At 37.1% G+C, this 15,326-nt stretch overlaps 2 protein-coding genes and 1 long non-coding RNA gene across 4 annotated transcripts; 2 read left to right on the top strand and 1 right to left on the bottom strand.

The window, feature by feature from the left end:
- Positions 1-602: 602 nt before the first annotated feature.
- On the top strand, positions 603-2,045 carry LOC141393948 (uncharacterized). Its single transcript, XR_012410216.1, has 3 exons — positions 603-1,288; positions 1,348-1,507; positions 1,578-2,045. It is a non-coding gene; the product is annotated as an uncharacterized lncRNA (long non-coding RNA).
- A 1,872-nt stretch (positions 2,046-3,917) lies between these two features.
- On the bottom strand, positions 3,918-10,163 carry LOC141393947 (uncharacterized). The gene is made up of 4 exons (XM_073967591.1): positions 9,983-10,163; positions 9,736-9,922; positions 8,211-8,726; positions 3,918-5,207 (listed from the first exon to the last, which is right to left on the bottom strand). Exons 1-4 carry the CDS (start codon positions 10,003-10,005, stop codon positions 4,428-4,430), a joined length of 1,506 nt encoding a protein of 501 aa, XP_073823692.1. The 5' UTR covers positions 10,006-10,163; the 3' UTR covers positions 3,918-4,427.
- A 2,684-nt stretch (positions 10,164-12,847) lies between these two features.
- On the top strand, positions 12,848-15,326 carry LOC141393946 (uncharacterized). Of its 2 annotated transcripts, XM_073967589.1 has the most exons (5): positions 12,865-12,953; positions 13,016-13,054; positions 13,366-13,428; positions 13,884-14,067; positions 14,138-15,326. In XM_073967589.1, exons 4-5 carry the CDS (start codon positions 13,933-13,935, stop codon positions 14,921-14,923), a joined length of 921 nt encoding a protein of 306 aa, XP_073823690.1. In that variant the 5' UTR covers positions 12,865-12,953; positions 13,016-13,054; positions 13,366-13,428; positions 13,884-13,932; the 3' UTR covers positions 14,924-15,326. The 2 variants fall into 2 exon arrangements, with proteins under 2 accessions (XP_073823689.1, XP_073823690.1); XM_073967588.1 differs by lacking the exon at positions 13,366-13,428 and having other exon boundaries at positions 12,848-12,953.

Raw genomic sequence — 15,326 nt, 5'->3', positions numbered from 1 at the left:
ACCAGGCAAAATCCTTGGTGTAAGTAACACGGCCGTTTTCGACCCGGTAACGTTACCTATGGATTGAAATTATGAAATTTTGCTTACACGGGGGATATCTATGAACTCATAGATAACTACGCGTAGAAATTACGGGCATTATAGGTGTACGAATACGAACTTTGCCACCCACATAGGCGCCATCTATACCTAAATGACGGAATAAATTAAAAATTTTTGGAATTAATAACGATTTTATTCAATTTTTAGAGGTGTACGAATATGAACTTTGCATAATGTACTAACTTCTGCGAATATGTCCCAATTTACATTAGGCGAATTTACTTGCGGCAATTGTCAGTTTGATGGAGAGAGAGGTGAGGCATATGGTAACCCTTTGCCTCTCAGCCCCCTCTCTCATAGTGCCTTTCGATTGCAACTCAACTGTAGTTGCGTTGCCAGATGACAAAATCATACAATTAAAATGAGTAAAGCGACAGAAATTTTTATCGAATTCATTCAACATCAGTGTTTCATACCAATGTATGTATGTCTATGTGTGTGCGTGTTCTTTGTACTAATTTTATAACAACTTTAACCTATAATAATTTACATATCCCCCCATACCAAGTGCGGATATTATTCGAATGTTCACCACAAAAATTCGAAAGTGATATTATTTTCGAATAGTAGGCAATGGTTTTTTCGATAGTGTAGGCAAAAAAATAAAATTTTTTGGAATTGTTGTCAAATTTGATTTTTTGAAATTAAAATCATTTTGAAGAAGTTCCTTGTGAGTTCGTTTATTTAATTCAATTTCAAGAGTTTGGTGTATTTATAAGTTCTGTAAACAATAATCGCGAAATTTTTCTGTGAGTGAGTGTGATATGTCTTATAAAAGAAAAAGTAGAACATATTTGTGTGAAGCGAAGCATGTAATCGAAAGTCTGGGTGCTGTGCAAAATATACCAGATGAAGCGAATTTTGCTTCAGATGACGAGATGTATGTCCCTGAAAGAAGTGGGAACATATTGCCAGAAGAATCCATTGAAGGTGAGTCTCCTGAGGTTGAAGAACGTTTGGCGATAGTTTACGTTCCTGGAAGAAGTGGACACATATGGAAAAGAAAATGGATCGAATTACGACTGAATTAATTTCAATAAGAACAGAGATAGCAAAAGTAAAATCAAGGATTTTGGGAAATACTACTACAGAAACGATTATTGTGCCAAAAATTGCACTAAAAACAATGGAAGATTATAAAATATTTGAACAAAATTTGGAAAATGAAGAAACATTAAAAACATTTGTAAGTATTTCGAAAATTCTAATAGGGGATTGGAAATTTAGAATGTAACTTAATTTTAGATAAATGAACTTTGCTCTGCACCAGAGAAATCTTTTGAAAAATTTGTAAGAAACTCGTGGAGAAAAATATTCTCCGATGACCTGGCCGAAAAGTTTTCTTGGCGTGGAACAGCAACTAAAGTTTGCATAAGAGGGTCAGTTATAACGACCGCAATTCGGAGTAAGTATATTTATATTAAGTCTATTTTAAAATATAATTTTAAACATATATCTTTTCTCTCGTTTTAAAGGTGCATTTAAGCAACGGTTTCCCTTGGATGATTCCGATTTTGATAGGATATCACAAAAGCATTTCCAATACGCTCATGACAGAGTTGTAAAAGCCGCGAAATTCCAAATGAAAAAGCAAAAGTTCGATGAATCTCAAAAAGAAAATGAAGAAATTTAAATATACATAGTCTTAGTTTCTCCCGCTATCTAATACTTTGAATTAATTAATTAAATTAATTATGTTTTCTGTCTGTTTTGCATTTCTTACATTGAATTATATTATTTTTTGTTTTTGCAATACATTTTCCTAAATATACACAGTATTAGTTTCTCCCGCTATCTAATACTTTGAATTAATTAATTAAATTAATTATGTTTTCTGTCTGTTTTGCATTTCTTACTTTGAATTAAATTATTTCTTTGTTTTTGCAACACACTTTGCTATTAACTAACTCAATAAAAATATATGTCTTAAAATTTACCTAAAATACCAGTTTTATTATTGGGGAACGGATGGAAAATGAAACACCAAAAAACATCGATAATAATAACATTAAAGAGCTTCTAGCGATATCTAAATTGAATCGTTAAAGTATCGTTAAATTATATGTTCCCGTATTGTTTTGGATTCGAAAATAATATTACTATCGATACTTCGAAAACGAAAGTTTTACTGCCACAAACAGAGCGACCAGTGAATCGTTTTTGATTCGTTTTCGTGTGTCGTTCTCGAACAAAATATCCGCAAAACTCTCGCAAAACATCCGAAAACGAATCGTTTGCGATAGCAATGGTATGGGGGGATATTATATTTAAAATAAAAGTTTTTAACCGAATTTTGTAAACTACAGAGAGAATTTGTTTGGTATCCGTTTAGATGTTCCAGATTTGGCAAGATGAAACAAAGGGTTCTTCTATAGAACATTTGTAAAAGGAAGGGTGCCTCAATGGACCCTTTCTTAAAGAAAGAGTGCTTCTATAGACCCTAATACTATGTTTAAATTTACGAAATCCACTCGATTTCAACTGTCAATTCCATTGCTCAAACGTCAAATGAAATCCAATCGATTTCAGGTGAGTTTTCATTTGACGTATACACAAGGGAATTGACAGATGAAATCAAGTGGATTTCGTAAATGTAAACATAGAATTACTGAAAGAAAGGTTGCTTCTATAGACCCTTTCTGAAAGAAAGGATGCTTCTATAAACACTTTTTGAATGAAACCGTGCTTCTATGGACACTTTCTAAAAGAAAGTGTGCTTCTATGGACACTTTCTAAAAGAAAGTGTGCTTCTATAGACACATTCTGAATAAAAATGTGTTTTTTACCCTTCTGAAAGAAAGCGTGCTTCTATAGAACCTTTCTGAAAGAAAAGGTGCTTCTATAGACCCTTTCTGAAAGAAACCATGATTCTATGGACACTTTCTAAAAGAAAGGATGCTTGTATGGAGCCTTTCTGAAAAAAGCATTCTTCTATGGAACCTTTCTGAAAGAAAGGGTGCTTCTATGGACCCTTTCTGAAAGAAAGGCTGTTTCTGTAGATCCTTTCAGGAAGAAAGGTGGTTTCTATAAAACCTTTCTGAAAGAAAGACTGCTTATATAAGCCCTTTCTGATAGAAAAGTTGCTTTTATGGAGCCATTCTGAAAAAAGGGTGCTTCAATGGAACCTTTCTGAAAGAAAGGTTGCTTCTATGGACCCTTTCTGAATAAAAGGTCACTTCTATAGACCCTTTGCTTCTATGGACACTTTCTGAAAGAAAAGTGCGTCTTTTGGCGCTTTCTGAAAGTAAGGGTGCTTCTATTGACCCTTTTTGAAAGAATGGGTGCTTCTGTAGACATATTCTAAAGGAAAGCTTCTATAGACCCTTTCTGATCCCTGGAACTTTATAAAAAAGGGACTTCTATGGAGCCTTTCTGAAAGAAAGGGTGCTTCTATAAAACCTTTCTGAAAGAAAGGGTGCTTCTATAAAACCTTTCTGAAAGAAAGGGTGCTTCTATAAAACCTCTCTGAAAGAAAGGGTGCTTCTATAAAACCTTTCTGAAAGAAAGCCTGCTTCTATAGACCCTTTCTAAAAGAAAAGGTGTTTCTTTGGATACATTCTGAAAGAAAAGATGCTTCTATAGACCCTTGCTGAAAGAAAGGGTGCTTCTATTGACCTTTTCTGAAGGAAAGAGTGCTTCTCTTGACGCTTTATGAATCTTTTTGAAAGTATACGGAGAAGGCAAAATCTCCAATGTAATAATCAAGTGAAAAAAGTATAAAAATTGAGAGGTTGGAAATATGTTCTTTTAATTTGGCTAAAGAAGGCCATTACCACGTGGTTTAATATTCCAGTGACCATTAAAATAATTGAGAATTTATATTAATAAATTACTAGAACTATAGTATTTATTTACATATGAAACCATATATGTTCCTATAATAATATATACATATGTAGGATAAATTGTAAAATATTGCAAATAAATATACAACCTGCTTATGAAACTCCCTGTGAGTTTTGTCTGTCGTTGCAACTTAAAGGAGAGAGTGAGAAAACTCACGGGGAGTTGATATTAATGGTCCGGCTGATAAATTTAAACATTGCACATGCATTTTCATTTCTGAATCCACATGATATTAAAGTTGCATACATATAACGTAATATTTTCATTTTAAGCCTCACAGATGAATAACCATAAAATTGGTGAATATTGCAGTATTTGGTACTTCAAATCAATTCTTAAAAGAACATAATTTGGTTTTAAACTAATAAAACTGTTTATAAGCTTATTTACATTTCTATATATAGAGACCAAGTTATATTAATAATCATAGCTAAATCGATCCTTTTATGGTAAATACGAAAATACTGCCAAATAAAATATCAAAAAAATTCATAGAATTTTTTACTTCTCCCCTTTGCGCGGTTCTCTCTACGCCTTTGCATAAAAGTATTAAACGAATTAGTTTTGCTTTGTCGTTCCATTGCTTGGGACATTTTTTCTGTAGCTGTAACATGTCGTTCCAATAGATTTGCCAATGTCACTGAGATTCCAGTTAAATGTTGCAATAATGCATTGTTTTGTTGCATTTGTTGTTGCAAATTATATAGGGCATGTTCTAAAGAACTAACTTTATTTTGAGATTCTTCTTGTTGCTGCTCTTGGGATGGAATGTTTAGGGCGGAATGTAATAGTTTTTTATAGTCTTTTGTTTCATTCTCTGACGCTTCTAATGGTATTTCATTTTCTATGGTACTGGGTTTGGACGGTAGGTATGGATGGGCTGATATGTCATCTTCGTTCACTTCTTCATGACAGACATTTACCAAACTAGCTGCATAAGTTTTATCTCCATCATCATCATCATTTTCTACGGTATTTTGTTTGGGCGATAGGCAAGAATTGGCTGGAATATCATCTTCGTTCACTTCTTCATGACAGACATTTACCAAACTTGCTGCATAAGTTTTAACCTCATCATCATCAGGTTCATCACCCTCAACATAATCTTCATATGAACTCATGGAATACATAGAATTGTTGAGGGTGGTTTCCATTACAAAATCGTCATCGATTTCAGAATCTCTTTTACGTAAATAATGCTTTTTCATTAGTTGATCACACATGCGTTTCCTTAAACGTGATCGGGCATCGGACCAAACCTGAAAAGGAGGAAAAGTTAAGTTAATAAACATGTAAGGAATATGCACAAAAATGGAGGAAATAGTTTCCCTTTAGTAAAGCTTCTACAGACCCTTTCTGAAAGAAAGGGTGCTTCTATGGACCATTTCTGAAAGAAAGGGTGCTTTTTTAGACCCTTTCTGAAAGAAAGTGTGTTTCTACAGACCCTTTCGGAAAGAAAGGGTGGTTCTAAGGACCCTTTCGAAAATAAAGGGTGGTTCTATGGACCCGTTCGGAAAGAAAGGGTGGTTCTATGGACCCTTTCGGAAAGAAAGGGTGGTTCTATGGACCCTTTCGGAAGAGAAGAGTGGTTCTATGGACGCGTTCGGAAAGAAAGGGTGCTTTTATGGACCTTTTCGGAAAGAAAGGGTGCTTTTATGGACCCTTTCGGAAAGAAAGGGTGCTTCTATGGACCCTTTCGGAAAGAAAGGGTGCTTCTATGGACCCTTTCGGAGAGAAAGGGTGCTTCTATGGACCCTTTCGGAAAGAAAGGGTGCTTCTATAGACCCTTTCGGAAAGAAAGGGTGCTTCTATAGACCCTTTCGGAAAGAAAGGGTGCTTCTATGGACCCTTTCGGAAAGAAAGAGTGCTTCTATGGACCCTTTCGGAAAGAAAGGGTGCTTCTATGGACCCTTTCGGAAAGAAAGGGTGCTTCTATGGACCCTTTCGGAAAGAAAGGGTGCTTCTATGGACCCTTTCGGAAAGAAAGGGTGCTTCTATGGACCCTTTCGGAAAGAAAGGGTGCTTCTATGGACCCTTTCGGAAAGAAAGGGTGCTTCTATGGACACTTTCGGAAAGAAAGGGTGCTTCTATGGACCCTTTCGGAAAGAAAGGGTGCTTCTATGGACCCTTTCCGAAAGAAAGGGTGCTTCTATGGACCCTTTCGGAAAGAAAGGGTGCTTCTATGGACCCTTTCGGAAAGAAAGGGTGCTTCTGTGGACCCTTTCGGAAAGAAAGGGTGCTTCTATGGACCCTTTCGGATAGAAAGGGTGCTTCTATGGACACTTTCGCAAAGAAAGGGTGCTTCTATAGACACTTTCGGAAAGATAGGGTGTTTCTATAACCCTTTCGGAAAGAAAGGGTGCTTCTATGGACCCTTTCGGAAAGAAAGGATGCTTCTATGGACCTTTTCGGTCAGAAAAATGGTGCTTCTATGGACCCTTTCGGAAACAAAGGGTGCTTCTATGGACCCTTTCGGAAAGAAAGGGTGCTTCTATGGACCCTTTCGGATAGAAAGGGTGCTTCTATGGACACTTTCGCAAAGAAAGGGTGCTTCTATGGACACTTTCGGAAAGATAGGGTGTTTCTATGACCCTTTCGGAAAGAAAGGGTGCTTCTATGGACCCTTTCGGAAAGAAAGGATGCTTCTATGGACCTTTTCGGTCAGAAAAATGGTGCTTCTATGGACCCTTTCGGAAAGAAAGGGTGCTTCGATGGACCCTTTCGGAAAGAAAGGGTGCTTCTATGGACTCTTTCGGAAAGAAAGGGTGCTTCTATGGACTCTTTCGGAAAGAAAGGGTGCTTCTAAGGACCCTTTCGGAAAGAAAGGGTGCTTCTATGGACCCTTTCGGAAAGAAAGGGTTTCTTCTATGGACCCTTTCGGAAAGAAAGGGTGCTTCTGTGGACCCTTTCGGAAAGAAAGGGTGCTTCTATGGACCCTTTCGGATAGAAAGGGTGCTTCTATGGACACTTTCGCAAAGAAAGGGTGCTTCTATGGACACTTTCGGAAAGATAGGGTGTTTCTATGACCCTTTCGGAAAGAAAGGGTGCTTCTATGGACCCTTTCGGATAGAAGGGGTGCTTCGATGGACCCTTTCGGAAAGAAAGGGTGCTTCTATGGACTCTTTCGGAAAGAAAGGGTGCTTCTATGGACCCTTTCGGAAAGAAAGGATGCTTCTATGGACCTTTTCGGTCAGAAAAATGGTGCTTCTATGGACCCTTTCGGAAACAAAGGGTGCTTCTATGGACCCTTTCGGAAAGAAAGGGTGCTTCTATTGACCCTTTCGGATAGAAAGGGTGCTTCTATGGACACTTTCGCAAAGAAAGGGTGCTTCTATGGACACTTTCGGAAAGATAGGGTGTTTCTATGACCCTTTCGGAAAGAAAGGGTGCTTCTATGGACCCTTTCGGAAAGAAAGGATGCTTCTATGGACCTTTTCGGTCAGAAAAATGGTGCTTCTATGGACCCTTTCGGAAACAAAGGGTGCTTCTATGGACCCTTTCGGAAACAAAGGGTGCTTCTATGGACCTTTTCGGCAAGAAAGGGTTCTTCTATGGACCCTTTCGGAAAGAAAGGGTGCTTCTATGGACCCTTTCGGAAAGAAATGGTGCTTCGATGGACCCTTTCGGAAAGAAAGGGTGCTTCTATGGACTCTTTCGGAAAGAAAGGGTGCTTCTATGGACTCTTTCGGAAAGAAAGGGTGCTTCTAAGGACCCTTTCGGAAAGAAAGGGTGCTTCTATGGACCCTTTCGGAAAGAAAGGGTGCTTCTATGGACCCTTTCGGAAAGAAAGGGTGCTTCTGTGGACCCTTTCGGAAAGAAAGGGTGCTTCTATGGACCCTTTCGGATAGAAAGGGTGCTTCTATGGACACTTTCGCAAAGAAAGGGTGCTTCTATGGACACTTTCGGAAAGATAGGGTGTTTCTATGACCCTTTCGGAAAAAAAGGGTGCTTCCATGGACCTTTTCGGCAAGAAAGGGTTCTTCTATGGACCCTTTCGGAAAGAAAGGGTGCTTCTATGGACCCTTTCGGAAAGACCTTCTATGGACCCTTTCGGTTAGAAAGGGTGCTTCTATGGACCCATTCGGAAAGATAGGGTGCTTCTATGGACCCTTTCGGAAAGAAAGGGTGCTTCTATGGACCTTTTCGGAAAGAAAGGATTCTTCTGTGTACCCTTTCGGAAAGAAAGGGTGGTTCTATGGACCCTTTCTGAAAGAAGATGGTGTAGGATAATAAACTCACTCAAACCTCATTTTTCAACTTACCTTCTTCCACTCCGACATAGAGCGATATGGTGGCCCTATGGCATTCAGTTTATCCACAATTTCTTGCCACTCCCGATCAGCTTGTTGGCGATCTACACCTGCCACATAGCCCCGCGCCGCTGAAGGATGCCGTGACATTTCTAAATTTAATAAATTAAATTGTTTGGTTGAAGTTTTCTTTGTTGAAGTTGAAGTTTTCTTTGCCGCAGCCTGATGCGAATTTGTTATCATTTCGAATTGTTGTTGTTGCGCTGGGTGGTGTTGTTCTTCATTCCTATTAAGATCGGGTTGATAGGTGTAGTATTGTTGCAGATCTGTTGTGTTTTGTTGGTCATTAAAGTGATGTTCATTACTTGACCACGATTGGGAAGCACCACCATACAACGATTGTGAACTCGGTATTGAATCCAAAACAAAATCTTCTTCTGAATCAGATTCTCCTTTTAGAATTTTTCGTCCCTTTCTGATTCTTTCACTAATACGCTTTTTAGTGCGCAAGCGTACATCTGACCATACCTGCAAAAGAAATTATTGATATATTATGAAAGGGTGTAAGAAAGCTATGTTGACAAGAATGGACATGGACTATCCGCTATTCAATTCTCAAAAATGAAGGGAGAAGTGGTTTGGGTCATCAAATCCTCTGAAACAATATTTAAACCCATTTGTAAGGAATATAGAACAGCGTTCTTAGCGTGATAATTTCCAATGCTTTGACCACAGATGTCAATGAACCGAAGGTGAATTTTGACCAATTTTAGTGAAATTTTCGTGATTATTCACCTTGGCGCCCATACAAATAAAGATCGCTTTAAGGTGTATGAACCAAATGGAACGAATTTTCAGGGTAAAGCTTTAAAAAAAAATCCTTTTTGTGGTCCCCTAAACGACACTTTCACAATTCCTAAAGAGAAAACTTGAATAACCGTATAGCACGTCATACCTGTCAATCTTCCATAACAGAATCCCCATACTTGCTATACCATCTGTGTGACTGTACACGACAAGTCAGCCAGTCACACAAATACACACACGTTAAGCTAGTCACGCCACTTTGATTATAATTTCCATTTTACCTCAAAAAAAGGTTGAGATCATGAAATGCATAATACTACGTCTATGTATGAGAATGAGTAGTTGGATGTTTTTATCACGATTTACATTACAAACTTCGTGACGTGACATACGAACGAAACGTGACTACAAAGGTAGGTAGTAATATGTGATTAACAAACACGCACATCATCATCAACGTCGTTATCGTCGTCAGGCAACAGTTCCTCATACAATGCAGACGCACATACACAGACACAACAAAAAGGTTATGTTATTGTAAAAAAGCTTCATCTTTCCCTTGACCTGACCACTATTCCATGATGAACTTAATTTCTATTTTCATTTTATACAAAAGCATTATTTTCGCCTTGATGAAATTGATTGATTACTACCTCCATTTTCCATTGATCGCTATTTTCACAAAAACATCTACATTCCCTTCCGTGACCACTTCCATTGTACTTCTTACCTTTTTCCATTCTGCCACTGTCCTATGAGGTGGTCCCAGAGCATTTAATTTCTCCACTATTTCCTTCCATTGTGCATCAACTTTAGCACGATCCACTCCATGACAATAGCCCATAGCTGCCTCTGGCTTCAAAAGCATTTCATGTTTCAGCAAATCGAATTGTTCCGTTGAGGTGATTTTTACGAATCTGTAATGCCAAGGAGTTTGTGAGGATAATGAATGGAGGATGCTTAGCTATTTGATTTACCTTCTAGATGCTTTGTTGGACATCCTTAATTGTGGGCAGATATTGGTAGTTTGAGGCCCACGGAGAACACTATGTCTAGATATTAAAAACCTGAAGAAGTTGCCCCACTCACAACGGGCAGATTGCTTTGTTATTGAATGGACACAAACAACCAAATGTCAAAAGGTAGTTTTGGTAAATCAGCTGATGTTTTAGTTTGTGCCACAAAGTGACAGATGTGTGTGAATTTAAACAGTATGGTAACTACTTATATTAAATTATAAGCTGTGTTCCTTTACTTTTCTAATAGTGAAAGTAGCAAAAGAGAGTTCTTTCTTCTCTCAGAAAACTGTGAAAATTGCTCTCACGTAACAAGTTTTGCACAAAAGTAAAGAAACGGAAAATAGTAGATCTGGCAGAAAAAAACAAAAAACAAACATGGCTGCTTAAAAAAAAATAACAAACAAAAAATTTCACTGTTTATTTTTTTATTTTACTGGTTTAAATTTTATTATTTTATTTCATTACACATTTGTTTTAAAATAGTTGTTTGGTGGATAGAATATACGGAATCGGGAGAATATATGGGAGCTATATCCAAATCTCAACCTATTCTCGTCAAAAGCAATGGCTATAGTCCTTTGGTCAAAATTGCGACCACCATAAATTTTAACCCGGATAGGATAATAAATGCGACAAAAGTGCATTAACGGATGGACGGGCACGTATAAATGGACTCAGAATGTGATGCTATGTAGATCATCGAAAGGAACCATTGACCTATTTCGTTTCCTTTTGCATGTTACATACAAATGCACAAATTGATAATACCCCTTAAGCTACTTTGCTTCATCAAAAAAGTCATCCCAGTGAGCAGTGGGAAAACAAATATGATCGGGAACTTTGTTTCGCAACTATTTCTTAAACTGGGAAAGAAAAGGCAATTCAAAACATATTGCACGATTCATCAGTCTTCGAATCTAAACAAAACCAAATGATATTCAGTAGTGCGATTCACAAACTAATTTTGTGAGTTACCGACAAGTGTCGGTAAAATTAAAATGCTTATAATTTCGGTAATTACCGAAAGAATATGTGGTAATACCTTAAACTGTCGTACTTTACTGGTTAAAGAATTTGTAAATAGGAACGGGTGAAACTATACTCTGCATTTTAATTTATTTATTTATTATCCTCCTTTATATTCGTGTGAATTCTCCGCTAACGAAGTAGCGGGCACTTGCTAGTAATTAAATATATGGCTATTTTCTTTTCACTTGGGCATGATGTACATGAAATTCCCTACTCAGCGACCGATGACTTCCCATATAATAAATATGGAAAACTACATGCATTTATTTATTAAAACAGCACATTTATGTATTTGTATAGGACATTCAATTTAGACACCGGAAGGTTTTGTGCACATTTTTCCATCAGCAAAATACACAAATTGGTTTTTTTCTTTTTGTTTTGGCGTCATTTACTTTTTTCATTGTTATCCCATTCACTGTTTCGTCAAATTTCTTTTGTTATGACCGCTTGTATGGATATTTCCAATAGCAAACCCCGAAATGTATAACAGCAAATTTTTTTATATTTATATTTACACTGCAAATTTTTTCCTTGAATTACGCTTTTTGGTTCACACTATCAAACAACAAATTTTTTGTGGTTGCATGATGAATGGCAAAAATGAACGGCCACATTGGCAAGCTCATATCAGATCATATAACATTTTTCCACCCGAGGAATATGAAAATATCCGCCACAAAATTTACGGCCACTCTGTTCACCACATGGAGAGGTGAGCACTGAGTTCAATGTCATGGTCGATGGTAACAGAATTTCGACCAACAACTACCCCAAGGGGTCATATTCGACAGCATTTTGACGGTGTTCGCGCATGCCACATCTATCTGCGACAAGCTAAGATGTAGGAAAGAGGTCCTCAAGTCCCTAGCCGGCAGCCCTTGGGGTGCAGATAAGGTACCTTGTTGACCACATATAACGCGATAGATCGAGATGTGGTAAGCTATGCGGCGCCAGTTTGGTCTCCGAAAATAAGTGCATTGCGATTGAAGAATATTTACAGCCAGTTTCTGTATGTCGAAAGAAGAATGTGTGCGAATGAAACACGCCCGAACTTTAGTTTTCGAAATAATTTTACCTTTGCTTTTGCTCCAAAACAAAAAACTAATTTGGAAAACACACAAGAGTTTGGGCGTGTTTCATTCGCACACATTCTTCTTTCGACATACAGAAACAGCCTGTTAAACCTGTCAGAATACTCCCTGAGAACCGCAACAGTGTGCCTCCTCATGGCTTTTGTGGACCATCTATATGAGGAGGAAGAGGTTCTTTCAGTGCAGCAACAAGTACTTGCTCGGGTGTTAACGTGATAGCCATCCTAATATCCTAATCACCATATGTCTCCTCCACCACAATCAGGCATGTCAGGAGGGATCTTCATGATCTGGAAAGTGAGGTCCAACGTTACTAGAGAGAACCCCTAGAGGATTTATTTCATGTATTGCAAATCACACGTACAAAATTTGCCGTACAAAATTTGCCGTAAAGTAAATTGAGTATTTGGGAAACAGGGGGTAGGAAAGAGTGTACATGAGCTTTTTCCTCTCCGCTCTCTCCCAAAAACTTAATTTACTTTAACCAAAAATTTAGACGTGTGACTACTGCGTAGTCCATGAAATTAATGAAATTATGCGTTTCTAGGTCGATTTCCATAGTAGAGACAAATCATGAAATTGCTTTTGTGGCTATCGTAAATGTATCGCTTTCCGTTCTCATTGTGTTCTATTGAAGTTAATCATAACAAATCGATACTTGGCAACCCTATTGCTTATTTGTGACATTTGCTGTGAGAATAAACAACAACAAAATGTAAACAAAGTGAATGGTGTCGACGAAATCTGCGTATTACTACGTGAAAAGATCAACAAGTTTCTTTTTATTATTTTTTGGTTTTGTCTAAGTAATGAATTTAAGAAACTTTAAGTTTTGTTTAAATCTTATTAAATTCTTTATTATTTTTAGAATTTGAAATCTGGAATACAAAACAATGAACAGAAAATCGTGAGTATTTTATTCCAGTCTTTTAATATCTTTCTTTTCTTAGCTCAAAGCGCTCTACTTCTTGAGTTTGTTTGTAAAGGTGTGAAATGAATCACGACATCACGACGACGACGTATGAAGTTTGGGATTTATGATCTTCGACATCGACTGACTTTCGCCATAATCGGTGAATTTTATGGGACTTGTTTTATTTTTATTAATTTTAAACTGAGAACAAAGTACATACATGAATGTGAAGGAAAACTGAGTGTAGTATTAATGGCGGTTAATTTGAATTATAATTAAAATATTAATTAATTAAAACTTTATAGTGAAAATTTTTGCAGTGAAAATGTAAATTATCCACCAGTATAATGTTCATGACGAGCAACTGTGTGAGTATTTTAATACAATTTATATGTTCAAGAGCCAATACATTTTTAATTACCCCTTTCAGACCTGAAAGCAAACAAATGACTACCCAAATTGTAATTTTGTTAATTTTGTTAAATCATTTTATGCGAAAATCAGACTTGAATGAGTTAAGCAATAAAAGCCGTTCGGATTCGGTTATAAAAAGCAGTTTAGTAGGTAGTTGTAGTAGTTTAGAAGTAGTAGTATATCAATGATATAATATAAATAGGGTGCCTACATTGAAAGTCTATTTAAGGATTTATAATTGTTCCCACAAACATGCCGGAGGACCTCCCATTCTCATCTTCCGGCATGTTTGTGGGAACAATTATAAATCCTTATATAGACTTTCTATAGAGCGGACTTAGAGGAATGTAAGCTTTATATATTCGGATCACTCGACATCCAATTTTCCTTTTTGTCCTTTTCATTACAGCATTCGTGGAAAGGCCTATAAAAAGACGACAAACCGTCAGTACACCGTAATGATACGTGAAATTGGTAGGCATCTATCGGGCTCACCTAAAAGCAAAGGAGAACATTACATGTTTTGGTGTGAATTGCGAGACAAATTAAATAGTCTGGGACCACCAACACGCAACATAACCGAATGGAAAAAGGTAAGGGGTGAAAGAAAAAATTCTTCTCAAAAATCAAAATGTCCAACTCCCATTTATTTTTTGGCCTTAGGTATGGAACGATTGCCAACGTAGTCGCAAACGACGTGAATTATTTCGTCAATCATTACGCCGGCCCAAAGAAGAACAAATTGAAGTGAGAGATGAGCCAATATATGATGATTGTGGAGAACCTATTGATATGTACCAGCAAGATGATCATTATAATGATGGTGAGGCAGAGGAACAACAAGAAGACAATATGCACATGTATCACAATGACTCAACACAAAATTCTCAGGACCTACATAATAATTATGATGACACAGTATCTTCTTTTATTATTTCCGAACCTAATGAACCCAATTATGAGGGGCCTGTTATACAAAGATCACTGCCACCGCTATATAGATGCCCTCCACTGGAGCCACATCTTCCTAGGGCTTCTATACCACCAGCACCGCCACCACCATTGCCACAAGCAATACATGCAGCAACGCCACAGACATTTAATCATTTTGTCGTCTCCACAACCCCAAAGCCAAGTGATGCGAATCATTCGACGTCCACATCCACCTCCTCCTCGTCGTTTAATCAAGATATTTTAAATGTACTTAAAAGCCAAATGTTACATCAAACAAAATTACTTGAACATATGTCAAGGGTATCCAATAATATGTCACAGCTAATGGAGCGTCAGGTGGCGGCAATTGAAAAACAAACCGAGGCGGTGCGGCGTCAGGCCATTGCAATGGAACATCATACTTTGGTTATGAATTCCTTTGTTGATATGATACGTGATAAAATGCCCAAAACGAATAGTAATAATAGACAGTCGTCACAAAATGGAAAATTGTGAAGATGAAGAAGCTGCAGGCCTTAATAAGTTGATCTTACATTCCAACATTTTGGAAAGTATTTTTTTTAAGAAATCTCAATACATTCCATTGAATGGAACTATGATTCAGCAGAAAGTTGAATCTTATGAATAGGTATATAAAGTGTCCTATGAGGAATACATATGTATTTGTTGATATATAGTTCCCTCACAATTGTGTAGCTATATTAAGAATATTAGCTTTAGATTATTTTATTTTTATACAATATTATTATGTTATATGTATATGAAAAATTAAAAAAATAACTTCTTGAGAACTCTTCTTAAAACGTTAAACATGTTAACCTTTTGAACTCAAACATTTAGTGATTATATTTGTTTAACATTCCAATGAAATAAAGAAATGAAGGTACTTATTTTTAAA

Source organism: Musca autumnalis, unplaced genomic scaffold (assembly GCF_047663935.1).
Source record: "Musca autumnalis isolate F117 unplaced genomic scaffold, ASM4766393v1 scaffold_2, whole genome shotgun sequence".
In the NCBI taxonomy this organism is placed as follows: Eukaryota; Metazoa; Arthropoda; class Insecta; order Diptera; family Muscidae; genus Musca; species Musca autumnalis.
The sequence above is the reverse complement of the archived record's forward strand: the minus strand, read 5'-3'. Positions and strand labels throughout refer to the sequence as shown.